At 35.8% G+C, this 27,952-nt stretch overlaps 2 protein-coding genes across 3 annotated transcripts; one reads left to right on the top strand and one right to left on the bottom strand.

Annotated features, from left to right (window-relative positions):
• The first annotated feature begins 217 nt into the window (after positions 1-217).
• Positions 218-14,645, top strand: LOC18441769 (calcium-dependent protein kinase 28). Of its 2 annotated transcripts, XM_006851995.4 has the most exons (12): positions 218-1,087; positions 3,978-4,108; positions 4,729-4,770; positions 5,154-5,265; positions 6,313-6,391; positions 6,582-6,751; positions 7,067-7,193; positions 10,319-10,434; positions 11,395-11,502; positions 11,729-11,791; positions 12,922-13,095; positions 13,938-14,645. In XM_006851995.4, exons 1-12 carry the CDS (start codon positions 752-754, stop codon positions 14,100-14,102), a joined length of 1,623 nt encoding a protein of 540 aa, XP_006852057.1. In that variant the 5' UTR covers positions 218-751; the 3' UTR covers positions 14,103-14,645. The 2 variants fall into 2 exon arrangements, with proteins under 2 accessions (XP_006852057.1, XP_020527467.1); XM_020671808.2 differs by lacking the exon at positions 12,922-13,095 and having other exon boundaries at positions 255-1,087.
• Positions 14,646-16,552: 1,907 nt separating this feature from the next.
• TIM (triosephosphate isomerase) lies at positions 16,553-24,995 on the bottom strand. Its single transcript, XM_011627795.3, has 9 exons — positions 24,660-24,995; positions 23,276-23,302; positions 21,880-21,949; positions 20,779-20,902; positions 17,918-18,002; positions 17,670-17,802; positions 17,354-17,527; positions 17,088-17,170; positions 16,553-16,838 (listed from the first exon to the last, which is right to left on the bottom strand). The coding sequence occupies exons 1-9, from the start codon at positions 24,867-24,869 to the stop codon at positions 16,782-16,784; spliced, it is 963 nt and encodes a 320-aa protein (XP_011626097.1). The 5' UTR covers positions 24,870-24,995; the 3' UTR covers positions 16,553-16,781.
• Between the last annotated feature and the right edge of the window lie 2,957 nt (positions 24,996-27,952).

Genomic DNA, 27,952 nt, shown 5'->3' with positions numbered 1-27,952 from the left:
TCTGTAAGGGAATCCACCCCCAAAACAATATCTTTCAATAGACCAATTTTTATTCAATTCATAGATTGAGTTACGGTGAAAGGAGATGTCCTTTAAAATAAACTAAAATAAAATAACTAATAAAAAACTTATCGCTACCTTATCCCTAAATCTTTTTAAAAATCCCCAAAAATATATCCCTCAATTAAAAAACGTATATCCCTCAATTAAAATAAGTGAAACGTAAAAAATGTAAATTAGGTGATTCCATGGATGAATCAGATTTCCTTTTGTTTCATTGTGTTTTTCAGTTATTACTTTTTGCTTTCTTCTTGTTTTTACACATGCTACCCTAACAAAGACGAGTTCAAGAGGAAAAAAAGAAAATCTCGTACTCCCCAAACTCGATACTTTGACTATCTTCTTCTTAGATTCATTTTTCCTTCACATTATTTTTAATTTTCTAATATCTGTGCTTCACCACTACTTCCAACCCCTTTCTGCTGAACTTCCTTCCCCCCCCCCCCCCACAAAACCCACTTTTTATTGAAGGCCTTCCCCCTCTGTATCCTCGTCCCATTCTTCATCAGCAAAAACCTATATATTGCTTATTGGGTTTCCTCCTAATTTAGTAAATTTTCGTTTGATCCCACTCCCAAGAAAACCCACCTTTTGTTTATGGTATTTGGGATTCTATTTTGATCCCACCTCAAAGAAACCCATCATTTTTTTTATGGTTTCCCTGCAAATTTAGCAGGGAATTGGCAGCACCATGGGAGCTTGTCTTTGTTCCAGTAAGGTGAGTGGCGCTTCAAGCAACAACAACAACAGAGAAAGCAAGCATAATAATCAAAATCAACAAACCCGACATCAAAATCAAAATCAAAGTCATCAACAACTGCCACAACCAAAGGACAAAGGTCCTTCCAAGAGGCCATCATGCTTGATACCTTGTGGGAAAAGAACCAATTTTGGCTATGAGAGAGATTTTGATAAGAAGTATACAATTGGCAAACTGTTGGGTCATGGGCAATTTGGGTACACATTTGTTGCTACTAATAAGGCAAATGGTGATCGGGTCGCTGTTAAGAGGATCGAGAAGAACAAGGTATTTCCTGGCTTCCAGTTCTGCAATTTTTTTATCATTGATTTTGTTCTTTTTATTTGTGGAGATTAAATTGATGGATTTTGGTTGTTTGATACATCAAGGGAAAAAAAAGGAAATGTTTTCATTGCGTCTTTCTGGGTGGAATTAATTGATACTTTTTGGGATATTCATTGGTTTTGATTTGGTTCAGTTTTGGGATCGTCAACTCATCAAGTGGTTTGGGATCTCTTTTCTCTTCTTCTATTGTTCTGGATAATTGCAGTTTTATGGTTGATTGGTGGGTTGGGGGCATTTAGTTGCCGATTTCTGCACATTGATTTGATTGGATCTAAATTGCATCCAACCAATCTTGATTCCAATTGGAATTATTTAACCATAGTGTTTCCAATTTTGAATTGCCACTTTGTTTTTTGTGCATATGCTATGTGAATGCGGCTTATGCTTTTTGGGTTATTTTGCTCTCGAGATAATTTTGTGGTCTAATTCAAGTCTTGGAATAGGTTGACTGTATTGAACAGAAAATGAGTACAGAATGTGAGAGGAGAGGAGGGCAGGATACCCACAAATGGGTTCCACCCAAAAAATAAGCAACCTACAAATGGGCACTCTGTACAAAACCAATACAAAAACATACAAAAAACCAAGGTGTATCAAAAAAGCTTTACAATCCGTGATAGGGAGTCGAGCAAAGGTTCCCTAAGGGTTGCTCAAGAGGTAGCAGCTGTCTTTGCTATGGAATCAGCCTCACCATTTGCTTCTCTCCAAACTCTCCAAACGTGATTCGACAAGATTTAGATTCCTTGTGAGTTGACAGATTTCTTCGAATATGTTGTCAAGCCTATGATGTCAAGCCTCCTAGGGCAGGAGGGCAGAGGCCTCCCTCCGCAATTGTTGAATCAGAGACACCAATGGGAATAAGAAAGTAGCAAAGGGTAATGCTGTTGTGGTCACCGTAGAATGAGCCACCTATGCCTACATGGCCTGGGTTTCCGAGAGAACACGCATCAAAGTTAAGCTTGATGTGGCCTTCTACGGGTGGTCTCTCAGTCTAGATTGTCCAAAAGTTCATGACTTCGTGTTAATCTCATACCATTTTTAGCTTTTTTATTGTCCTGGTCGTAGGAATCAGGAGTTTTGGTAATATGATGAACCGTTCAAAAGTTCATGACTTCGTGCTAATCTCAGACCATTTTTAGCTTTTTTATTGTCCTGGTCTTAGGAATCAGGAGTTTAGGTGCTACTGTCATCAGTATAGATCGTTACACATACTAATAGATTGAATAGGCAGAGATAGATAGATAGATAGATAGATATACCTGCCAATTTTTCAGTGATATCACTGGGTGTTTTTGGGTGCCATGCCTACAATTAAATTAGCAAAAAGAATTAAATGAATTGAGAAAAGTGACATTGCTCTAAAAAACGTGGAGTAGATTTATACTTAATAAGAAACTGTTGGGGAATGAGTTTCAAGTCCAATGAGATAAGTGACATTGCTCTAGAAAACATGGAGTAGATTTATACATAATAACAAACTATTGGGGAATGAGTTTCAAGTCCAACTAATAAAATATTTGGAGAAATATCACAGTATGATCGTTGGCAACTTGTAATAGTTGGAAAGGTTTGAATGTTCGAGTTTGATTTGTGAAAAGGTTTTGTGGGTTGCTCTTGATCCTAGCTTGGAAGCAATGTGGGCCCCTTTGTTGTTTTATTTGAAGTATTGGTAAGGAGGTCCTCAAGAATTGTCATATGGGACCCATAAGTGAAAACACAGTCAATGTAGGTGTCCTTTTACTTGTGGATGGGGATGTTTTAGAGTAGAGAAGGATGATTGATTAATGCTGATACTGGTGGTTGGATCATTGGTTTTGAGGGTGCCAAGCTAAGATGTCCATATGTGAATACTGGCATTGAGAGTGACGATATGACTTGGCATTTCCTAAAATTCCAGGCATGGATACTGATAGGAGTATCCTATCTGGCACATTGTTACATATATCCAGTAGCTTGTATAATACATATGTATTTTCATCCTGCAAATTTGTATTTGTTAATGAATAATACATTGCTCATATGTATACATGATATCTTATGCACAATTTTGCATTATTGATATTAATATCAATATGTATATTTTACAAATATCCTAGGAGTACCTGTTGTATTATATTGACACCAAAACGTTAAGAGTAGACAAGTATCCATGCAGCATAGTTTCCAAGGTCCAGATTGCACATCTTTGATGGATCCATAACTCTAATTTAGGAGTACAATTCTAGTTTCCTAAAGAGGGGTTTTCGCTCCGGTGGCTGAATGTTGCATTTGAGATTAGGTGGGCAAATGGGTTTTGATTTTTTAATAGGAAGCTGTGAGGGTTGAGAATACGAGAACAGATGACAAGACCACTGGGTACTGAAGAAAGTTTTATGTTTTAAAAATTATCAAAATTTTGCAGATGAGGGTTGCATGTGGGTGGCCAAGAGATGACACGCAGTTCCTTTTTTTATTTTTTATTTTTTATTTTTTTCATCTTTTATGTTCTTAAGAACACCAAGAGAAATTTGGGAACAACGGGCTTTAGAAGAGTATAAGGGGAAAGTTCCACTTGAGAGATGGTAGAAGGCCTTTTGTGACCTATATAACAATGAATTATACCTTAATATTCAAAGTGGAGAAAGGCTGCTATTGTGTTATAGGTATAATTATATTGGGGTTTGAATTCATTATTTTCATATTTACCATTGAATTTTGTGGATGGATGGCATATGCATTCTTTATCAATTGGGCATGCAAAACCTTCTTAAATTTTTATGATTCTGTTGCTATGATTGTCAATGCAGCCTAAAGTCTGTATTCCTACTAAAGAAGACACTGCCTTCTGTTGCAGATGATCCTTCCTATTGCAGTTGAAGATGTCAAGCGGGAGGTCAAGATACTACAAGCTTTAACTGGCCATGAAAATGTTGTTCAATTCTACAATGCGTTTGAGGATGACTCTTATGTTTATATAGTAATGGAGTAAGTTTGCAATTGAAGACATATATATGAATATCTCATTTCCAAGGTTTCTTTTTTGCAGTTTCTTTTCCTTTGACCACCTAGCTTATTCTGCTGTTGGGTTGCAACTCTTTTTTCAGTGGGCTACTTTGGACTATTTTCACTGTAAAATTGTTTGGATAGCACGCGTGTTCCATTTGGTGACTTACATCTATGTCTTAAAGAGTCTGGAAATAATGATAATTTTGAAAAGGAGACGGCGTACGATGCTTTTTTTTGTTTTTTTTGGTGCTTTTTCGAATGAAAATTCATAAATATTTCTATTGGTGCTTTCCCAAATGAAACCTTATATTACCAGTGCATCATTTGCGATGGCATTAGCCAGACTTTGAGTGAAATTCTAGAAGCACTAGGTTGTGTTGATATGGTGAAAACGTTTAGTTGGATATCAAATTGTTTTGCAACTGACTTTAAGAGGGTTCACATTTAACTGTAACCTTGAGTTCAATGAATAGCTTTAGTCATTTCGTTGTGAATACTAAATAGTGTGTTTGCATAATTTGCTATTTAGCTCACTAAGTTGAGTTTAGTGATTTGTTACTTTTGATTACTAATGTTGGTTTTTGTCATATGCATTGCAGGTTATGTGAGGGTGGTGAACTACTTGATCGGATATTGTCCAAGTAAGATCATAGCACTAATTATTGACCTCTTTTATGCTGTATGATTTAGTCATACTCGGATGTTGACAGAATTGGCTTAAATTATTACAGATTGACAGCCTCAAAATGCAATAGGGATTTTAAATGTTTTGAAGTGAATTTTAAATAAAAATTTCGGTCGGATTACACTTAGCCCACTTGTTACACTTCTTATCTCTGGCCTTCAAAATTTCCAACGTTCTTTTTATGAACATGTTCTTGTTGATCAAATTGTGATTTGGAATTTTTTTGTTCTTGTTTATGAAATTTATGTTTGATACTGGAATCTTTGTTTACAACTCTCTGGTTTCTACTGTTATAAAATCTTGATATTATTTTCGTCATTTTGGTTTATCCTCTTCTAGGAAGGATAGCCGTTACACTGAAAAAGATGCGGCAATTGTTGTGCGACAAATGCTGAAAGTTGCGGCAGAATGCCATTTACATGGTTTGGTTCATCGAGATATGAAACCAGAGGTATGTTGAGGTCTCACCTTTATATTTTTGGGAGCATATGCCATAATTAAAATAGAATGGAAATAATCATACTTTAGTGGGGTCATCATTGCTCAATAGAATGATGGGCATTGATGGAGCAAGAGTGGGACTAACCAGAACAGGTCATGATACCAATGGTGGATCTCTTGTGCGCCAGTGTTATATGGATAGCGACGCATGTGTCAATATTTAGTACGTATTAGATTGTCTAGTACCCAAGGCCAAAATGCTAGTACTTCCCGTCTGTACATCCAATACTTTGAATAATATAAGCTGATATATAAATGTCCTACATAACTGTTACATCTAGTGCTTATCGTCTTTGTGGTAGCATGGGTACTTTGCTGGAATAGGGTCTCATGGGAGGTCACGTGATCAAACCTCACTGTCCTCCTTGTTGACTTCTTAATTAATATAGTATATAATCTTGTGTTATATATAAAATAGTGTTTACCTAGTGCAAAAACATCCAAGCGACTTTGTGGTACCGTGTGATCCAATGCACAAGCCATCCCTAGTTCAAACTGCAGAGTGGTGATAGTTTTTTATTTTGATAATATAAAAAGCTCAAAAACACAAAAAAAAAACTTCATTGACAGGAATCAAACTTGCAAGCACACAAGTCTCAATTGTTGCTCTATCAAAATGTGTTTAGAAAAGACTTCTATAAAATGCATTAATACGTTCTCAGAAAATGATGACATCATTAGCCACATACGGTGAATTGTCAATGGCATGTCTACAACTGTCGACACATGTCGATACATGATACCTGATATTTTTGAAGTGTCCAAGTAACACTGGATAAATAAAATAAAATCATCTTCCATTCCTCATATGCAACCGTTGTTCATTCATCATAAAATGATGAAGTCTGAAGACTGGCCATAGTGTGCTTTGCACCTTTTCCTATGTGTGCTGACATTGGTGGGTGAATTATAGCGAAGCATGTATGCAGGTTCTTTCTTCTCTTATTATTGGGAATGCATATGTATGTTTAATCCATTTTCAATTTTTTCCTTACAGAATTTTTTGTTCAAATCAACGAAAGAAGATTCACCCCTGAAAGCAACAGATTTTGGGTTATCAGATTTCATTAAGCCAGGTCAGAATTACGCTGTTCTCATAAAAATTTGGTGTGGTACTTATAGACATTCCCGATTCCTTGATTTGTTGAAGCCTTAATTTAGATTTTCTTTTTTTTTTGTTTTTCTTTTTTTTTTCCTCCTATCTTGGGAACATCTTGTTCTTTGCTTTTTGTTCATATAAACTGAACTTGAATTGGGGAAGTGCAGGGAAGAGATTCCAAGACATCGTTGGAAGTGCCTATTATGTTGCACCAGAGGTCCTAAAACGCAAGTCTGGGCCTGAATCCGATGTTTGGAGTATTGGAGTCATTACATACATTTTGCTTTGTGGAAGACGCCCCTTCTGGGATAAGACAGAGGATGGAATATTCAAAGAGGTAGCCATTCCTATGTCCTTTCCTTGGTTTGTGCCACATTTTTCTTAATTAATGGCCAAAAACTGACAATGACCAAAATTTCATGACATTAGTTAATATAATAAAAAAATGAATGGCAATTTTTCATTAATCAGTGTAGTAAATTATGATTGAAATAAGCATGAAGTTCTCTGTTAAAGCAGTTCTCCGTAGGCTGATTATATTGAGCTAAAGAGATGATGGATCTTCTATGTTATGAACATTTGAGATGCCTTTTATGTGTAATTCTTTTATCTCATATCCTCAAATACCACTGTCACTGATTGTCATAAACAGGTGTTACGAAACAAGCCTGACTTTCGCCGGAAGCCATGGCCAAGCATAAGTACCAGTGCTAAAGATTTTGTTAAGAAGTTATTAGTCAAAGATCCTCGTGCAAGACTCACTGCTGCCCAAGCCCTCTGTATGTATGGTTGAATGTTTTTCTCTTATATATATATATATATATATATATATATATATATATATATATATATATATATGTATATATATATATATGGAAAACACTACGCAACGCCTATAGGCGAAATTGAACAGTGATTTTGCCTACTCCCATTACCGTCCAAAATTCATCGCGCGGTCACGATTGTTCGGTAGTGTTTTATTTTTCATTTTTTTTTTATAAATTGGAATGATATGAAATTTGGAGCATGTATTCATCAAAAATAGGGGGATCTACGAAAAATAAAAAAAAAATATTTTACATGAAAAAATTTGACCAAAATACCGCCGAAACGTTTTAGGGTATTTTGGTCGATTTTTTTTCCTGGATAAATTTTTTATATTTTTATTAGATGCGCCTCAGTAAGATGTACATACCCTTCAAATTTCAGGTCATTCCGATTTATAGAAAAAAAAATGAAAAATAAAACACTACCGGACAATCATGACCGCCAATGAAACTTGGACGGTGATGAGGGTAGGCGAAATCACTATTCATTTTCGCCTATAGGCATTAGGAAGACTTTTTCGAGGATTAGCCCACTAGCTCATATGAACATATGAGCCCAATGTCCCAAATTGATTCTGGGGGATCTGACGATCACAGATGTCCGGTAGTGCGTGAATTTTAGCTTTTTTTTCTACAAATCGAAATCACTTGAAATTTTAGGCGTGTGTTCATCAAAAATAGGTGAATCTTCGAAAAATATCAAAAAACTATTTTACATGAAATAAATTGACCAAAATTCCCCCCGATGTTTTTGGGGGTATTTTGGTCATTTTGTTTTTTTCGAATAATTTTTTTTATGTTTTTTTTAGGTGCGTCTTGATGAGAAGAACACACAAATTTGGATATGTAGAAAAAAAAAAAAATTCAAGCACTATCGGACATCCGTGATCGTCAGATTGGCCCAGATTCAATTTGGGCCATTGGGCTCATATGTTCATATGAGCTAGTGGGCTAATCCCATCTTTTCCCATATATATATATATATATATATATATATATATATATATATATATATATATATATATATATATATATATATATATATATATATATATATCTATGGGAAAGGCTGAGGTTAGCCCACTAACTAATGCTACAGTGTTAGCCTAATGGCCCAGATTGAATCTGGGTCGATCCAATGGTCATGATTGCATTTCATATTTGAATTTTAATTTTTTTTACTTCATAAACAATTTAAATTTTTTTTCTACAAATCCAAATCATTTGAAATTTTGAGCATACATTATTTTAAAATAGGAGAATCTAATAAAAATAATTCTTATAAAATAAATTGATCAAAATGCCTTCAAAACTTTTTAGGGGTATTTTGATATATTTATATTTTGCGAATTATTTTTTAATATTTTTATTAGGTGCGCTTTAATGAGAAGAATGGACGCCTAAAATTTCATGTGATTTGGATTTGTAGAAAAAATATTAAAATTATATTACGAAATGAGGTCATGACCATCAGATTAGCCCAGATTCAATTTAGGCCGTCGGACTAACATTGTAGCTTAGTGAGCTAACTTCAGCTTTTTCCTATATATATCTATATACATGAGTAATGATCCTATGAGACCATCCCACACCCATGTGTGTATGACCCCAAAAGATCACCATTACATTTGGCACAGATATCTAGAAAAGTTATCACATGTGTGTGAGACTTTATTTTTTTAGAGATCTGTGTCAAATTTAATGGTGTGATTATTTGGGGTCCTATACACATGGGTGTGGGAGGGTCTCATAGGATCATTACTCTATATATATATATATATATATTATCAAGGGGATTTTGTTAATTGTTGTGATCTAACTCTTGCTTCATTCAATCTATGTCCAAAAAACCAAAGTCAAGTCATAAGTCAGATACAGCAAAGTTTGAAACCAGCAACTCAAATTGATTAAACTTTTCATCTTTTCTTATATATTTTGTAGAATCCCAAAATCTCTGAAATACTAATAGAAGGATTTTGAAATCGATTTCCTGGTCTTTTATATTGGGGAATAACTTCTATTATTGAATAGGCTTATAGCTAAAGTATAACCAAGCTCCGAAACACATAATTAGAGGGTTTCTTTGGGCTGAAATTTTGCACACTTTTGATTTAACAGTTTCAAAAAGATAATTTGAGTTCTTGAAGGTTTATATCCATCATCCAACCAATGGATGGCCTCTGTTTCTCAGAAATGGACTCATTTTCCCCCTTTTTTGTGCAAATTCGTTTTTTTCCTGAATCACCAAGATGAGATCTACATGCATACAAAATTTGGATCCAAGGGTCCTCTACTTTTCAAAGTGGCTTCTGCAACAGTGTAAGCCTATTAGCTTATATGATCTTTTAAACGATATGAAAGCATAGTTGAAGGACTGCAGTAGCAAAAAACTAATAATAATAAAAAAGTCGTGCCCCTGCCGTCAAGTTCCTACCTCTTCATCTGTGTCAAAGTAGGGCAACTCGAATTTGAGTTTTTAAAAAAGAAAAATCAAAATTGTTCATGCAATCATGTCTGCTTTTATTTGCTAGTTCATTTTTTGTTCTTTAAAAAATCTGTTTTGAATTCTTTTTTATTTCATTTTTCTATGGAAAAAGTTTATATAAGTGGGAGGCTCTAAACAATCAAATTAGGGCGCACCTCAAAAATTTCACTAAAACAGATTGTTTTGATGCCCAAATATCCTCAAATTGATCATCTCAACCTCAAGATGCATGGACATGAGAAAAAAATGGATTTCAAGTTTTGGAAATAGTGCATCTTGTAATACATTTTTGGACTGTCAATTTTCAAGATTTTCAAGTTTTCTTAGATCGGCTCGATTTGCACTATTTTTGAAGCTTTAAATTTTATAATTAGATGTGAAAATATATTTTAAAGCTATCACAAAGATTTCCAGTATTGAAACCACATTTCGCGGCATTATTTGAAGATTGTTTAGATCCTCAGCTTTATACAAACCGCACCCTTTTTCTATTGACCCTCTATTTATGCATTCTAAGATGCAAATTCCTTTCAAAACAAGGAAACAGTCAACTTCTAAGTGGTCTCATGAGTAATTCTTCTATATATTGCAGCACATCCATGGGTTAGGGAAGGGGGAGATGCATCAGAAATCCCTGTGGATATATCAGTTCTTAACAATATGCGCCAGTTTGTGAGATACAGCCGTTTAAAGCAGTTTGCCCTTAGGGTATGCTTCAATTCTTCCGAAGTACCTACCTGAAAAGAGATTATTTGAGGGAAGTGTATTAATATTATCAAGGTTTAGGAATGGAGTGGTGGTCTGGATTTTCCATCTGGAAAACTGGTCCTGTTTGGCAGATTGGCGGCCCTGATTGGCGAACTGGCCAAGTGAACTGGCCAATAAAAAATTAGAGAAATTAATGAACAAAAAAATTGAAAAAAATGAAAAATAAGATGGGGCCGGTTCTGGCTGGATCCTAGAGGTAACTGGCGGTTCCTGATATTTTGGTGTAACCAGGCTACCTCTCCAGTTCCCAATCCAGATCAGCTGGTTCCGATCCAGATGGTCATTTTTTTAAACCATGACTGTCATCAATTGAACTATCGTAAACCATAAGCGGATGTGGTCACAACTGTCAAACAAAATGATAAAAATGGAGAGAGAGTTGGACTCTCCAGAACTGGACATGACCCCATTGATTTTCTCGGTCTATTTCACTGACAGTGATGACCCTATTGTACTATAGTTTTCCATTGTCCATGGGATTATAGTATACTTTTCCTTCATCTATGTAACTTGTTCTTTCAAGAAACCTGTGTTCCCCATAAACCTAAAGAGGAAGATCTTCATTCTTTTTGGGAACTACATGATGATCACTAGGTTGCACTATGGCTTTTTTCGCAGTGATTATCTTCCATTCGATTAATTTGGAAGTTGAAGATTAAACTGGTGAAGACAATGTATGTGGTCTATTGCATTGTCTGGTCTAACCATATGGATGAGCTCTCTATGTCTAATCTTCCCGGTCCAAAATTGGTTGACTGGAGGATGTTTGGTTGCTCACTAGGGAGCATTCTACAATATGCGAGGACTAGTGATTGCTGAATCAACAGCTCACTCCCATTCATTTTTTATATTAATAAATTATTAAGACCATGAATCTGAATTTTTTGTATTGGCCTGCAGGCCTTGGCAAGTACGCTTAATGAAAATGAACTGGCTGATATTCGTGATCAGTTTGACGCAATTGACATGGATAGAAATGGTTCTATTAGCCTTGAGGAAATGAGACAGGTATGAGTGATTGAAATTTCTAGTTGATATCACTCTTCTGCTTTCTTAATAATCATGGAATTGGAAACTTGCATATTTGGCATGCTTGAACTCCACAGTGAAATTTCTAGTTGATATCATTTATTTACTGGGAGTTTTGTGTCATCTTTTCTTTTGTTTTTTAGTACTATGGCAAGTTGTGGCTATTAATGTACATTCATTTATTAATTTTTTATTTTATTTGCAGGCCCTTGCTAAAGATCTTCCTTTTAGATCAAGAGAACCACGCGTCCTGGATATACTTCAAGCAGTAAGCTGTTTACATTTGAAGTTCCCCTCAGTTGAACTTTGTCTCCTTGGATTTTATTCTTCAGCTTTTCTTTTTTGTTGGAAATGTGACTCAGAAGGTTTTCGCTTTAGGTTTCTGACGACTAGGTTTTAGTGATAACTTCTACAATGTCTGAATATAAATACTTATTGAACTTAAAGGGTAAACTGGATTAATATTAAATTGATTTTTAACTAGAAAACTGTGGAAATTACTGAAGTACTGGTCCCATCTCTTATAAAGTTAGCATCATTCATTACATGTAACTTTCTTTACATTAATAGAATAGAACAGTAAACAGCTTCAAAAACAAAAAAATAAAAATAAAGGTCTACCATCAATTATTCATTTTATTTCATCGTAAGGATGTATCCTCTTGACTAAATTTCTGGTTTGGTAGCACATTGTGTGCTAGACAAAATCCACTAGCTATATTTATTTTATTGGACTTTTTCATTGAAAATTGAATGTTGCCTTTATTTGTCTTCTTCTCTACAAAATCCCACAAGGCAAGATTGCCTAAAGAATAAACACAGGCAGATTTTCTACCACTTCTTTTTCACGATGTTCTTATTTGGAATTTTGGATTAGACATGGTAAGAATTTCCATCTGTTAATTTTTTTTTCTTCTGATGAGTGAAAAGTAGACAGTTTAAATTGGTAGAGAAATAAGTTTTCAGAAAAAGCTTTGACATAAGTATTTACCGGTTACAAATGAGAATAGCTCTATATACAATATTTTCCCTGCATACTTTGGGTAATCATGCTCAAAGTCATGCATCTTGAGTTGTATTAAACCTTCCCAGACATAGTGTTACCTGCCTAATCTCAATTTATAACTTTCAGTCTACCTTTCCTTTTTGACTAAGAACAAACGTTGTACTTGCATTAGAACGTTTGAGAAAAGTGACCCAAATGAGAGGAAAACCATAATTTAACTCCCTTTAGATTGTTAGATTCGCTGGCAACGTATCTTGTCCTTTCCTATCTTGCTTAATGCAATGTTGATCAAAATTGAGTTTAGGCATGAAACCATTTGAAAGAAGGCATTTGATCTTTAGCCATGGATTTGTTCTCATAAGGTTTCGCCTTCTTTCCTTTATGTGATACAGATAGACAGCAACACTGATGGGCTTGTTGACTTCTCTGAATTTGTGGCGGCCACATTACATGTGCGTCAATTAGAGGAACACGACTCGGAGAAGTGGCAACAGCGATCTCAAGCTGCTTTCGAGAAATTTGATGTGGATAAAGATGGATATATCACACCTGAAGAACTACAAATGGTTTCCTTTTAAACCTTAGCTATCTATATATAAAAATAATAATAATCCAAACTAATCATGGGGAAGTATAATTATGTCCATTGGACAATTTAGAAAGGAAAAAAAAATGCTCAATTGAGTATGAAAACCCATAGACCATTGGGGTCGTCACCATTCAATCATTCGATAGATAGCAAAGAAGAGAGGGTGGGACCAGCATTTGGGTGATGCCCTTTTCTTGACCATCCATCACTCATCGGCTGGTTCTGACCCTTATAGACTATGGTTTTCATGAACTTCTGTTTTCCATAGTTTATTGGGTTATAGTTACTTTCCCATTTTTCTTTATTGTGGATGGGTGTATTCATTTATTTGCTTAAAAGAATGGGTAAATATATCTGTCATTTTTATATGGTAGCGGTTTGTATAGAGCCTAGGCTCTAAACAATCAAATTAGAGCCTACCTTCAAATAGTGTCTAGAAATGTGGTTCCAATATTGGAAATCTTTGTGAGAGCTTTAAAATATATTTTTATATTTATTTATAAAGTTTAAAACTTCAAAAATAGTGTAGATCGACAGATCTATGAAAACTTGAAATTTTTTAAAATTGACAGTCCTAAAATGCATTACAAAATACACTATTTCCAAAACTTAAAATCCATTTTTTTCTCATGCCCATGCATGATGTTGAGATGATCAATTTGAGGATATTTGGGCATCAAAACAACCTCTTCTAGTGAAAGTTTTGAGGTAGGCTCTAATTTGATTGCTTGGAGCCTCGGCTCTATATAAATTTTTCCCTTTTTATATTGCATGAAATGAGATTCATATGTTTTTACATGAACTTGTTTAAAAATGCAGCACTCTGGGTTGAGGGGCTCCATCAACCCATTCCTTGAAGAGGCAGACATCGACAAGGATGGGAAGATAAGCTTAGCAGAGTTCCGCAGGCTGTTGAGAACAGCAAGCATGAGTTCACGCAATGTCCCAAGCCCTTCTGGTCATAGAAACCCACGAAAGATTTAGTTTCCTCAACATGGGAATGGAAATGTGTTGCTCTTCTTATTTGAAGATCACACAAGTGCTTCAAGACGCATTTGAACTCCATTTACGATTGGAACTTTGACAAGATTTTCAAGTGTGCAATCTTCAGCCGCATCAAGACTGCCCTAGTTCGACGTATTATAAAGAAAGCTCCAACATGGATTAGTGAGCCTTATATGTATGGGATCTGAAAGGCAGAATGGATGGAGTCTTTTTATGCTCCTATTCATCCTTCATTTGACGCTTGCCATCATCAGTGAAATTGTAATGTATGCATGCGTTCAAATGATACAGGAATATATATATATATATATGCAGGTGTACGTATGGGATGGGGTGTGTCAAGGCTCTTGATGTTTGATGTAGCCGTTCTTTTTTCAAGCTTCATGTTGGGGCACAAGAAGAACCATAGTTGTGGGACTTGGGCAGTCTTTGGGTGGGTGCCATGGGGTTTTGGTTTGAGCTGCTTTGTTGATCCACAAGTTTCAAGCATACTAGTAAAATTGGGTGCAAACATTATTTCCATTCTTGCTATGTAATGCATGTCTATATGCACACAGATCTCTCTCTCTCTCTCTCTCTCTCTCTCTCTCAGGGTCAGTGCTGAAATTCTGCTGGCAATTTCCGCTGTTGCTTTCCTCACCGTGGCAACTCATTGCACCAAAACTGAGAGATTGCCCAGAAGACAAAATGCAATGTACCAGGTGGAGTCTGCTGCGACTAGCCTGCTACTCCGTTGGGCTCGGCTCCCTGCCTAGCCCATAACCTGCTCCTCCTTCCACAGATGATACCCCGCTGCCTGCCCTCCAAACTCATGTGGTATATAGCAAGATATAGTACTGGAGTGAGTTACTGTGGCAACTGCCCTATACCAGGCGAGTTTTCCATGTACTCGGTGGGATGGACGGCAGGAATTTCATTCTGTTTGTCTTCTCTAATAAAGAGCATACTCATCTAAGGCCCTGAATTTTGTTCATAGAATCCATTTTCCGTGATCTACTCACTATATAGATCCAGATCTAAGCAAGCATAATCAAATTTGAGAGACTTGTGTGGATGAACAAAATCAAAATTTCCAAAAATGCTGTCTCGTAATAATTTTATTTTTGAGAATATTCACATATATTTCAGTAAAATGGAGCTTATAAAATTTTGGCACCTACAATTGGTGATCTTTACAAAAACCCCGAACGGCGAGGAAAATGCTTTACAGCTCAAGTGTTTAAACCAGAGAAAAGTTTATGGGTAGCTTAGTGCTTAGGGGTCTGGGTTGGATTGGGCGCCATCCTTTGCGAGGTCTGCTGCAGAGTTAGCTTCCCTGAAAATGTGTTTACAGGATACTCTCAGAGTCCCCTACTAAGATGAAAAATCTCTTTGAAGATGTCAAAGAGGCGTTGTAGGCGGGAGCTGACTTTGGACGCCCAGGCTATAGTGTTTTTAGAATCCCCTTCCACCAAGAGGTGAAGACTCCAGCTCGAGTTGAAATTGTGAAGACCCTCCAACAAGCAAGGGTCTCAAAAAGAGTTAGAGTCTGCCAGCCTGATAGGTCGAGAGAAGACTAGCATGCCGCCATCATATGGCCCAGGGTTGCCTAGCGTGCAACCATCAAAATTAACCTTGACATGACTAGGGTCAGGAGGTCTCCAAGACCGTGAGATTCTAGGTGGGGCAAGGGACAAGAGGAGCTTATCATCTTAGTAATAATTGATTGATCTTAGATGAAGTTTGCTTCCTAATCCTATTCCTGGGTTCTTACTGACCCTACTATTGGGTTCTTCATCAAGTTTTTCATAAAAGATATCCTAAGAATACCCATTTTGAAGATGCCTTTCTCACATGTTTAAAAAACACTTGACATGTGAAACAACATAACTATTGCATCTATAGATAATCATGTAAAAACATAACCATTGCATTTATAGATAATCATGTGTGCATACGCATATATAAACTTTCCAAATAGAAGCTAAAGATTTTCACAAATATAACAGCTTTAGGGAAAAACATATTATTCAATCTTTCTGTTCACCCACCTTCTTTGGGTTACAAAGAAGTGACAAAGCGATATGACTTAGAAGCAACAAACCCCAGAAAACCAGCAAGCAGTGAGCCTCCTGAAAGGAGTTTTTAAGTAGCTGTCCTCAATTGGGGGTAAAAATTAAATGTATATATATAATCCAGTGGAACATGGAAAACTATCGTCCCTAGGGTCAATACCGTCCATTGAATGTAAGGTGATGGAGAGTGAGAATTACCATCGTTAACCAATGGACTAAGGTTTCCCCATGGTTAATTGGATTATTCATTAAACTTAACAGTTAACCAGTAGAGTCTAAACATGAAATTGGTCACATGCCATCCACTTCAGAAAAGAAACAAGAACACGCAGCAGAAAGTGTAATACAACTTAGAATTTTACGACAGATCAAAGCTTCCGAAGGACAATCAGATTATTTTCTTGACTTATTGGGGTGAAGGTCCACAAGTAAGTTCTGATTCTTTTCATCTCTTTTACATGGGATGTCAAAAATGGATAACTTAACTAAGACAATTTGCTATTAAACAGTCACTCATGAACTACACATCTCATTGACACAGGATGACCTCTGGATATATATTTTCTCAAGGTGTTGGGTGGGTGTGGACCTCCTAGTGATTGCTTCAAGCTACCACCTTCTTTGAAGTCACTGAATTGACAATGACTGCAAATTCTGGACCCTACAAGGCAATGGAAACAAAGAATAAATGAAAACATGAACTTCAGTACAGTATAGAAAAGAACTAATGGAGATCAAATTTAAACTTAAATTGTGATTTCTTTTTATCTTGTATGGATTGCCTTCTTATTTCTTTACAAAAGGAAGGGAAATAACTAAAAGATTAAAAACTACTTATTTCTTACAAAAGGTAGTGAAATAACTAAAAGATTAAAAACTACTCCTAAAATGGCAATACGGCATGTATTACTTTCAAAGAAGCACCACCAACAAGAAAGCCATCAATATCCTCTTGCTTAGCAAGCTCAGCGCAGTTGCTCCCATTCACCGAACCTGCCCAAAAACATGGAGTCAGTATTTGAGGACCAATGGAAAATGCAATACATTTAGGGAAGGGACATATTACACTGGACAAGATTGCTAGTTAGGCATTCAAATTTTAAAAATATATCAATATACCCTAAACCTCATAAAAAAAAATACTGGTACAAAATAGAATTCATAAAATTTGCAGACCTCCATAGATAATGCGTGTTTTGGAAGCAACTTCGGCTGAGACATTTTTCTTAAGCCAATCACGAACAGCCATATGGACATCCTGAGCTTGTTGAGGAGTTGCTACTTTACCAGTGCCAATTGCCCAAACAGGCTCATATGCAATGACCACATCGTCCCAGCTGGGAATATTATCTGCACCCCAAAATTTGATGTCAAACATTATATATCTTTAACAGTCCAAAATACATACAAAAACCTCCAAAGTCGATTAAAAAAATATATATGCATGACAGACAATTGGAATCATATTTGCCTGTCCACATATGAACCCTACCTGCAAAAGCCTTCATCTGTTGGAAACAAACATCAAATGTTTTCCCAGCTTCTCTTTCTTCTAGCTTCTCTCCGATGCATGCAATTACCTTGAGGTTCTCGCTTAAGGCATAAGCAGCTTTCTTCCCAATAAACTGAAAAATTGGAAGCTTTCAGAGTATTTGTGAGCATCAAAGAATGAATAACTCATCATGCCCCTATTATATCCAAGAAATTTATAAATTAAGAAAAATGAACTGCAACTTTAACCTGGTCATCTTCACCAATAACATGTCTCCGTTCAGAATGGCCAAGAATAACCCACTTGCAGCCAATATCTTTTAGTTGCTCCACACTGGAAAAAAAAAACATAAAAGAAGTTTTAATATGACTTCACAATAAGGAATACAACTAGGGAAAATTATCAAACCACATCCAAGCGATCCATTTTTTAACACTTCACCCACTTCTTTTGTCCTACTTCCAAAAGAAAACCAAGGTACAATAAGGACTTAAAAATTCATGGGCGAGGCAATTTCAAATTTTTCCCTCCAGAATGAAAGTGGTTTTTAGAAAAACCATCTATTTGAGATATTGGTATTTCAGGAACACCAATATCCCTCTCCCATGTATTTAGAAAAAACTCCTAGGGTTTCGTCGAAGGGAGTAAAAATGTATGCTTTGCTCCAGCGGAATCATACACTCTTTACAAAAATTACTACGGTTTTGACGGAGGGGACAGATAGGAAGTTGCCCCTCTAACAAAATTCTAACCCATTACTGACCACACAAGTCGCTTGAAGTTGAAGGCTTTTCGAAATACAAAAGAAGGGGTAATGTTAAATGGTACATCTCTTGGGGATGGTCTGACAGATTTCCCTCAAATTATATGTTGAATTTCAAAAGTAGATTCTTTTAATAGCCAGACATAACAAATAAATTGCGTGAGTTATCTGAACACAAAATTCTTAAGAATAATGTCTTCATGACAAATTATGAATTTCAACTTAAGTTACAATTCATGGCTTGCACCACACGTGAGAACATGTAATCATTAAGTCACAGAAAAGAAAGAACAGGTCTAGACTTCTTCCTACAAACTCTAGGTACTATGACATGAAGGTCTATGTGGTGCTCATAAAACTAGAGATTCACTGAATAAATTGTATAGCACGTTAACAAGGGAGGCATAATCACTCCTAAATAAAGTAATAAACCTTTTAGAATGCACGTGTGCAACAAAGTAGTAAAGAGGAAAACAGAAGGGTTATATACCTTACCTCAATCTCTTTAGAATAAATTCATCGGTTATGAAAAGTTTAGACATCGTTTCATGGACTATATAATTGTCATGCATTGACTGCAGAAATAGTTTACGTATTTAGTAGAAATGAGCAGTTGAGGACAATGCAATGAGGTAAAGGCACAAAATAGTCCAAAATCTACTAAGAGATGTTGCAACTTGGTATGGCTTCCATCTTAAGCCGCAGTGCCTCAACAACTCCAGTTGAGCTCTATTCTAGTGAAAAATACAAAATATTAATGATAAGGATAATCCAATGAAAGAAATGAAATTAATATTTCTGAACTTAAAAATAGCAACTTGCTTCTGAAGGAGATTCTTTCCAATTAGGAGCCAACCCATCCCCAAAACAGGAAGCAACCAGATCGCAGTAGAATAAGCCCCTGTTTCGATGGACAACTAAATGGGAATTGTATTAATTGTGTGAGAAAATTTCTACCAGTTTTTCTCCATTCAATTTTGAACCCTGCTTGAGTTTAAAACTTTAAATGCTGCCAGCCCAATGATAATGGATAAATGATCATAGCCATCGAAAAGAAAAAATGCTTGTTTTTACTGTATTCTAGAATTGTACTAGAATGAATATCCCAAGGGCAGCCATCCAAAGTGGCACAAAAAGTTTCATTTTCAGTAAAAAACACAAATATTCCTTGCAGTCATCAGATATCATGTTTCCCAACCTCCCCCGCCCACAAAAAAAGATAAAAAATAAAAAATAAAAGAAATGCTAAATGCAAAGTTTCCGTGGTGCAATTATTCTTTGGAGTTTTTAAACTCTTGGAATACATGCAGCAACCAATGTTCAAAAAGGCGTAGGCGCCTGCCTAGGTGTTTTGGGGGCCTGGCAACCTAAGAGGCCGGGCAGCTGCTGGAACAAGGACAGGTGGAGTATTAATTAAGTTGAAAGTTGTATTACAATTATTATTTATTAATTAATATCCATAAGATTTGGTTTTGGATATCAAATATTAACAAAATATCAATTTCATCCAAAGTTTATGACTATTCACAAAAGCCCAATGTCATCGTCCAAAGGAGGAAAAATTCAATCTTTCAACTCAAACATGTAAATATATCATAAAAGAAAAAACAAATGATTCATAACATAATACGTTATAGTAAAATCAAATCAAAACCCTAATTCAAATATGATAATGCTTTAAAAATATCAAAATTAAAACGATGTCAGTGCAAACCTTGTCTATAGATCGCCAAAAGTCCTCAAAATTGACTACTAGAAGCTCCAAAAACATCCATGAACTATTATTGCCTTTGTTTTGGGAAGAAATCGAAAATTTATTGATCTTGCGATAAATCACAAAAGAGAGGTTTTTGGGGAGTTTTTCTCTATCTAAAATGCACGGTTTTGGTTTTGGGGTTTAGAATATCCCCCAAAATAAAAAATAGCAAATTTGGCCCTCACCAAGGGTTTTTCCACTGTTTGACAAATTGTCACAAGGCGATGCCTAGGCAGCCACCTAGACTGTAGCGCCCAGAGGGCACCTTGCCTGCTTAGGCGGCCGCCTAGACAAAGGACGCCTAATAGTCCCGCATAACTAGCGCCTAGGCATTTTTACAATTTTTCCGCCTAAGCGGCTGGGAAGGCAAATTTTCAAACATTGGCAGCAACTATGTTTTAGTTCTAATCACAAATGAGAATATCAAATGCATCGGATGTAATAGAACGATTCATCCCATACGCAGCATAGACAATGTTTATGGATCACTTAAAACCCTAGGCTCCATGCAGGAAAAAAGACATGCATAGCATATGAATGACATATGAAGTATTTAGTTTAATGGATGCCAAATCTCTGAAGGGCATTACCTAATTTCACCCGTGAAAGCTCCACCCTTACCAACCCAAGAGTTCTGAGCAGATACCTCAATGCGATCAGTCAATGAGGTTTTTACCTGATCGATATATACAAATGGAGGTGCAACAACAACATCTGCAAAATCAACAAGCACTTAAGAGACTTCTAAAACAAAACCTTCAAAAGCATAAGGGGCAAAAAACTACTAATATATAACAACGAAAAGGAAACAGGTTGAAAAAAAACTATTACATAAGAGAGAAGGATGCATAAGTACATTTGAGATAATATTTAAATGACAGTTATTCAAATTCGCAAGCAAGAGAGCATCCATCAATTAAACTTGAAGCACATAGAGAAACTTCAACGAGTTTGCATTTGGAAGGACCCTACCATGGGGCATAAATTTCAACTGGTAAAAATGGGAGAAGAGCATTTATCTAAGCAGTTAGAGAATAGGGGGGGTTCATACGAAGGCCAGTTGTAGTGAACAAAGCTCCTTTGGATAAGTATTATGGGAGATTTGGGATGAAGATACAAGGACTTCTAGAGAAGACTTGTCAGGGACAAAAAACAACATCACCATTTTTACGTAGCTTTTACACAATAGAAATGTCAATATCCAATAGGCAATTCTGTTTGCATCTTTGGGTAGGAACTAGGTTTAGAGATGGAAGAGTCCAGTTCCATTTTTAGTAATTGCACCCAAGGTCAGGTTTCCAGGCTTAGTCCCTAATCGGGGTCCCATACAAAAGAGCTAGGGACTGTTTCGAGAGTTGAGGAAGAATATGTTGTGGTATTTACACTTTAAGTGGAAAACTAGGGATAAGACTGTTGATTGGCCTTATTTTGAGGAGGTTTGTTTCATCCCTGAGGTAGAGTTAGTGAAGGTAGCAAAACATTACATTCAAAAGGAACCCCTAAATTATCTAGAACATCAAGCAAGAGGAGAAGAATATTGGAATGACATTCTAAAGAAGTAAGAAGTGATACTGATACTTCCAGAAAAAATCTGAAGTCTGCAACTCGAGTAGCAGTTCAAAATCAAGAATGCAATTTGGTTCAAGCTAAGTACCACATGCAAAGACAAACAAAATTGAGAAGAGAATTACCAACATCTTGCTCAAGTTCTGCATTGTTTAAGTCAGAAACAAGCTTGCTAATACTCTCTTTTGTCCCATTCTGCAGCAACGAAGTTGAAACGTATAATGTTTAAAAGCACCAAAAGCATTAAAGTGAAAATCTCCACTGAAGGCAAATGTAGCTTGAAATACATGAACAACAAAGAAAAAAGGCAATATATAATAAACGAAAAAAACCAGCATATCCTTTTTTCAATCAAGCAATGACAAAAGTAGTAGTGAAGAAAATTATCAACGGCCACCGCATCCTACAGGCTGTACCTACAGGAACTATTACTCTTTTTATTGAATGCATGAAACTGTATTGGAACTTCTAAAGCAAAAATACATTGCGTTGCTTTGAAAACAAAAGACTCCTTGAAATTTGAGGCTATATACGATTTGTATAAAATGGCTGTAAGAACTAGGGAGGGTCGAGAATTATCAGGAATAACAACTGCCATATATGTTGATATTTAAGCTGACTTTTTGAAAGCTCTGCTTTTGGTATTTAATGGAATAATAGACTGTGTGCTCATCCCTCAGGACAAAGACCCACTTAGGAGGGTTTTCTTCATTAGAAATTTCCACTTTAGAATCACCAGATGCGTATTTAAATAAATAAATAAAACATAGGATTTTGAGTTCCTGAACACCTATATTTGACTGCCAAAAATTGGACGGCCTCTTGTCAACCAGGACTAAAATTTTCCCTGGCAAACCCAAGGTGCATTTTTATTTTATTTTCTTTTAGTTTATTTTATTTTTTATTTTTTTTATTGTAACTTAAGTTGGTCAGTGGGTTGAGAAGTTACATCCCTAGAATTTGGCATCCCAAATATGCTCCTTGATGGGATTTTGCCCAAGTAAAAAGGAATGAGAGAAACAAGCAATTCAGTAATTTAAATGGAAAGCAACTTCCAATTCATAACTTGAATGACTAACAATATTGAAATGAGATAGCAGCCACTTACTTATAGTCAATTGTTAAACTTAAGATGTCAAATTGTACAAGTGAGGAAGCTCACACTGTTAACAGCAAAATCGCTATGATGAAGATTGGCTTCTGACAACTATGAAAAGATTGTTCAGTACATAAATTCCTTAACTCAGACTCCTTGATATTCTCCAACTTCAGCAAACAATTTGTCCAGCAATATTAATGAGCAGTTTTAACTCATCACTACTAATGGCAATTTATTTTCAAGTAGTTCACCATTAAAAATCCAAAAGTGGAACTTAAAACTCAAAACTGAACCTATTTTCCTTGCCAGGTAATAGGAAGTAAACATTGTTTAGGAAAAAAGAAAATAAAAGCTGCAACAAAAGAAGCAGAATCAAAAAGTCTAAGCAGCAGAAAAGCCAAAGTTATGGTAAGAGCACGTACACACTTCCAATTGCCTCCAACAAAGAACTGCATCCACAACACGAAGCAAATGATTATGGACCAATCAATGATGTAAATAAAGTAACTTAAATGTTACTTTGTCTAACTTATAAAGAATGGCTAGACACTAGAAGATGTCTCAGTTACAAAAAAATATATGTACTTAGAAACACTATAAACAACTGCGAATATAACGATAAAAAGACAAGGAAACCCAATATCCAATGTACATGTTGAAGCATTGATGCAAGATATGGAAAGGATGTCTGCCAATACTGCATCAAACTATTGACAAACATGCAAATATTGCTAATAAAATACAGGAATGGCTATTTTATACATGACCATAATAAAAACTGTGGAAATGCCTTAAAGGAAAAACTATGAAATTCCTGAAATCATGAATAAGTGAACAACACATTCCCTATGAAAGCAAAATTTGGAAGCATGAAAAAAATAGACATAGAGGATGCAATAGAACATTAAGAAAAAATAGGTCAAAACCATATGATCAAAAGCTCCAGCGAAATAAGTAGAGCTGCAATCCCCTATCAAAACCTAATCTACAATCAAATACCTTCAGTCTCTCAGTGGGAAATATCAAAGTTCTAGTATATTAGTTAGAAATTGATCACATTTCCCGATAGAAATTGTTTACAAAACTAAATATTCAACTTGAACGATGCACAAGCATAGACTAGTACGGCATTTGTCCGATTGGTTGAAAAGGCACTCCCGAAATGGCTATGGGGGTGCAACACATTCAACCACACACTTCAAAGCCCTTAGAGGTATTGTAAGATTCTAAATCAATCAAAATATTCAGCTGCATCAAATCTCCATAAAATTCTATGCTTGGAGTTATTATGATCATAGTTCATTGCATCAATTTTTAATTTGTGAAAATTGTCCATTATAAAAGGATAGAATCAATGCATCTCTCTTTCATCTCTAAAAGCTTATACAGGATCCCAACTAATGGCAATCCTCATAATTATAAAGAAGCAAAAATCGAGAGGAAAAGCAAAACAGAAGAAGAGTGACAGAAATCATCACAAAATCAACCCTACCTAATCAGAAACTTCCAGTTTCAATACAAACCAAACCCAAAAGGAATAAATACTTTTCCCTAGAAAGAAACCAAAAGAGAGCCATTGACCATTTTAATGGAGAGACAGAGAGAGATAGAGAGAGAGCAATTGTTGAGAAAGAGAGCATAATTGTAACTTCAATCGCATTAATCCAAATGCCCAGAAACTAAAACAAACCCAAAAAAACCACATAGCAGCAAAAAAAAAAACAACGCCAAATAAAATGATTAGAGAGAGATAGATCTTAAGAGAACAAAGTTAGAGAAAGAGAGAGAGAGAGAGAGATGAAATACCTTTCCTGAACCAGCCATGGCCACGACTCCTCTGCAACCTTGACCAGAGACCTGGAGGTTTCGGGCGATGCGATCAAAGAGTAAGGAAGAAGAGTGAGAAGAAGAAGGCTGGAGATTCAATAAGGGCTTCTTCAGAGATGAGGATCGGACGGCCACAGATCGCCCACCAGACAGTTGGGAAGATACAAAGGATGTGGATACCGCGGCCATTGCGGAACCAACCAAGCCTTTTGTGACCCAGAAAAATCAAAGCCCTCACTCTCTTATCACACTCCCTTCTCTCTCTCTCTCTCTACACACTCTCTCTACACCAACCCACCCTCTCTCTCTCTCTCCTCTCTTTTGCCGTCAAAGTCTTTTTCATTTCGTGAATCTTTCACTTTTGGCACCTAACCTTCAGCTCTCTCTTTCTCTCTCCTCTCTCTTTCTCTCTCTTGAATAGGGATAAAACGAGAGAGAAGCTGACAAGCGGAGTCCTCTTTCCCGACACAATTTTTGTCGTAAATTAAAGTTGAAAAATAGATTATTTTTTAGTTTTTGACTGATGATAAGCTAAGGAAGAGGGCCAAAGATTATTCTAAATGTTTGTGTTATCGAAGAATCTGTGGATCACTAGGTTGTTGAGGGTTATTTTGCAAGAATGATGGGTTAGAAACGTTATGTAAATGGACATAGAGACTCATGGTCAAGCTGCTGAGTTGCTCATGGAGAGTTTTCATTGCAATTTTAATGGGGTTGGGAAGTATGGAAAGATAGGATTTATAGAATCTTTGAATAAGGTGTCGAGTATTGAGGTAGGTAATTCAAGGAAGATTATTGCTCAGCATGGTTGAATGGTTGCAGAAGAAAGGATTTTTGGGGATTTAATGTACAGAATTGATGAAGTTTTAAATGTACGTTGTAGAAAAAAAATATGAGGGTGGGTAATTGGGTTGTCCTCGTAAAGAGGTCTTAAAGCTTAATTTTTTATGGAAGCTTACTGGTTATTCATAAAGTAGGCAGTATACAAGGGGTTTTAAAGAATTAAAGCTTATAAGCATCACAAGACATTAAAGCCTAATTTTGATGAAAGCTCATTGGGTATTGGTATAGGAGGGATTATAAGGGATAGTAAAAAGAATGCTTTAAGAAAATATTATAAATGCTTAATTTAATTCGTTGTTATAAGACTTTGAAGCTGATAAGAGGAATAAGGAGTAAAATTATTATTGAGGATCATTCTTTAAATATTACAAATTGGTATGATGAAAAATGTTCCCTGGAGGTTGGTGCATTTATTCAGGGAAGTAATAGAACTGTGCCAAGGCAAAGAGGTAGTTTTTAACATATCTACAAGAAAAGAATATATCCTGTTCGATGGTTTGGCAAGATGTAGTGCGGAAGTTCAAGATTTATGTGTGGAATAAAGGATGTATTTTAAAGTTTTTTATTTTTTTTATTGATTCTTGTTTTGCATTGCTGGTGCTAAAAGGCTTTTGAATATTGGGTATGTTAAGGTACTCATAAATATGAGTATTTCATTAATGTGGTCAATATTTTTGAACACTCGATACTTTTATCCTATCATGTAGTAATCTTTTTGTTTAGAGGTATTTAAGGTAATTATTCAAAGATAAAGAGAATTTATTACAAAAAGAAGATTATTTATTAATTATAGTGGAGGATGACATCATCTACATAAAATGTAATATCACCTGCATGAAATATTAAATGTCATTTTTTTTAATAAAAATATATATTCTACCTTTTCAATAACAAAAAAAATATCTTTATTAGAAACTATTGTATTACAAAACAAGTATTTAAAATTTGTTGAGTATAATTATAAAATACTTTTTAATGTGAGTACCCTAACATAACCCTACAGTAATTGTTCTTTTGGATTAATAAAAGGAAAAAGTGATTCTCTTTAAAATAAAATAAAATAAAAATAAAACTAATAATAATAATAATAAAAAAAAAAAAAAAATGAGACCATGAGGTAAGAGTGGAGGCCAAATTGTAGAGGGAGAGAGAATAAGCAAAACATAAAGTTGGTTGGGAGGTAAAGAGGGCATGTCAAACTTTAGATTGTGGAGAGAGAAAAAGAGAGTCATCCACACAAATGTTGTGATTAGGTGAGACGATGTGAGGGTAAGAAAGGTGTGAAGGATGTTTCAAGTTGCTGCCGGTTGTTAGATGCAATCCAAAAACTCATGAATACGAGGGTCCCCATCCCCATCACCCAACAAAAAGTGGAGCCTTTCATGGTGGTAATCGTTCCATGAAAGATATAATCTAGACAGAGGACATTCACAATAACCTAGATGAGGATGAGGCCCTGTTGCTTTCAAGATATTAAGGTTCTCTATCTTATTCTCCAAACAAGGAAAAGGTCCTAAATCTTCGTTTACGACGGAGATTTAGAGCACAACCGGACCAAATTAGTTGTCCGATCTGTCGGACTCCCGACGGGTATCTTGGCCTCTGTGGTTTAAGATTAAACATTAGGTTTGATAAAACATTGGTCAAAATTAATGTTTGATCGATTTTTGTTTGTTGAATTAGCCAATTTTAACCCGTTCAACTCGTTAAGGGCCATTTTGGATGTCAAATAAAAAAAACGTTCATGTTGAAAAAATTCGTAAGTTTCTTTATTCTTAATTACCATCTTTTTTCTTTTTTTTTTTTAATGGTAGACTGTTTGGATGACGTTAACATATTAAAAGCAAAGCCAATCTAAAAGATTTTCCTATATCTCTCGCAACAGTAAACAATTTACTTCCATACCACAAGCAAACAAGCAACCCGAGCTTCTCCTTATTCCTGAAGAAAAAGGTTTCCCATGGGTGTGGTATGAGAGAAAAAACTTGTCTTTTGTAGAAAGAGAAAAGGCATTGACTTTACAAAACTACCGCCTAGGGCTTCCATAGGGCTTGAGCTTCTCTGGTTTTTTGCTACTCAAGCTTTTCATTATTCATGAATAAAAGGGCTTCCCATGGGTATGGTATGAGAGAAAAGATTTGCCTTTTGTATAGAGAGAGAAATACCTTTTATAGAGTAAGAAGGGTATTGACTTTACAAAGACGTCGCTTAGGACTGCCATGGATAGGGTTTGAGTTTCTTTGGGGCATTGGCTTTACAAAAACCCCACGTAGGGCCCCATATATGGCGCTTGAGCTTGTCTGTTTTTTTGCAACCCGAGCTTCTCCTTGTTCATAAACAGAAGGGGCTTCCCATGGGTGTGGTATGAGAGAAAAGGTTTCGCATTTTATAGTATGAGAGAAAAGGCTCACATTTTGTAGAGAGAGAAA

Source organism: Amborella trichopoda, chromosome 9 (genome assembly GCF_054954075.1).
Source record: "Amborella trichopoda isolate Santa Cruz 75 chromosome 9, AtrichopodaSantaCruz75HAP2 v2.0, whole genome shotgun sequence".
NCBI classification, from domain to species: domain Eukaryota; kingdom Viridiplantae; phylum Streptophyta; class Magnoliopsida; order Amborellales; family Amborellaceae; genus Amborella; species Amborella trichopoda.
This window is presented reverse-complemented; position numbering and strand designations above follow the sequence as displayed.

What these genes read in the sequence shown, in the direction of transcription:
- LOC18441769 (XM_006851995.4), top strand. Translation starts at nt 752, where the DNA reads ATGGGAGCTTGTCTTTGTTCCAGTAAGGTGAGTGGCGCTTCAAGCAAC. An exon ending in TAAAGCAGTTTGCCCTTAGG is followed by an intron (nt 10,435 to 11,394) that starts GTATGCTTCAAT and finishes ATTGGCCTGCAG; the next exon opens with GCCTTGGCAAGTACGCTTAA. An exon ending in GCCTTGAGGAAATGAGACAG is followed by an intron (nt 11,503 to 11,728) that starts GTATGAGTGATT and finishes TTTTATTTGCAG; the next exon opens with GCCCTTGCTAAAGATCTTCC.
- TIM (XM_011627795.3), bottom strand. Translation starts at nt 24,869, where the DNA reads ATGGCCGCGGTATCCACATCCTTTGTATCTTCCCAACTGTCTGGTGGG. An exon ending in TTATTGGTGAAGATGACCAG is followed by an intron (nt 17,803 to 17,917) that starts GTTAAAGTTGCA and finishes CCAATTTTTCAG; the next exon opens with TTTATTGGGAAGAAAGCTGC. An exon ending in ACAGATGAAGGCTTTTGCAG is followed by an intron (nt 17,528 to 17,669) that starts GTAGGGTTCATA and finishes TTTGGGGTGCAG; the next exon opens with ATAATATTCCCAGCTGGGAC.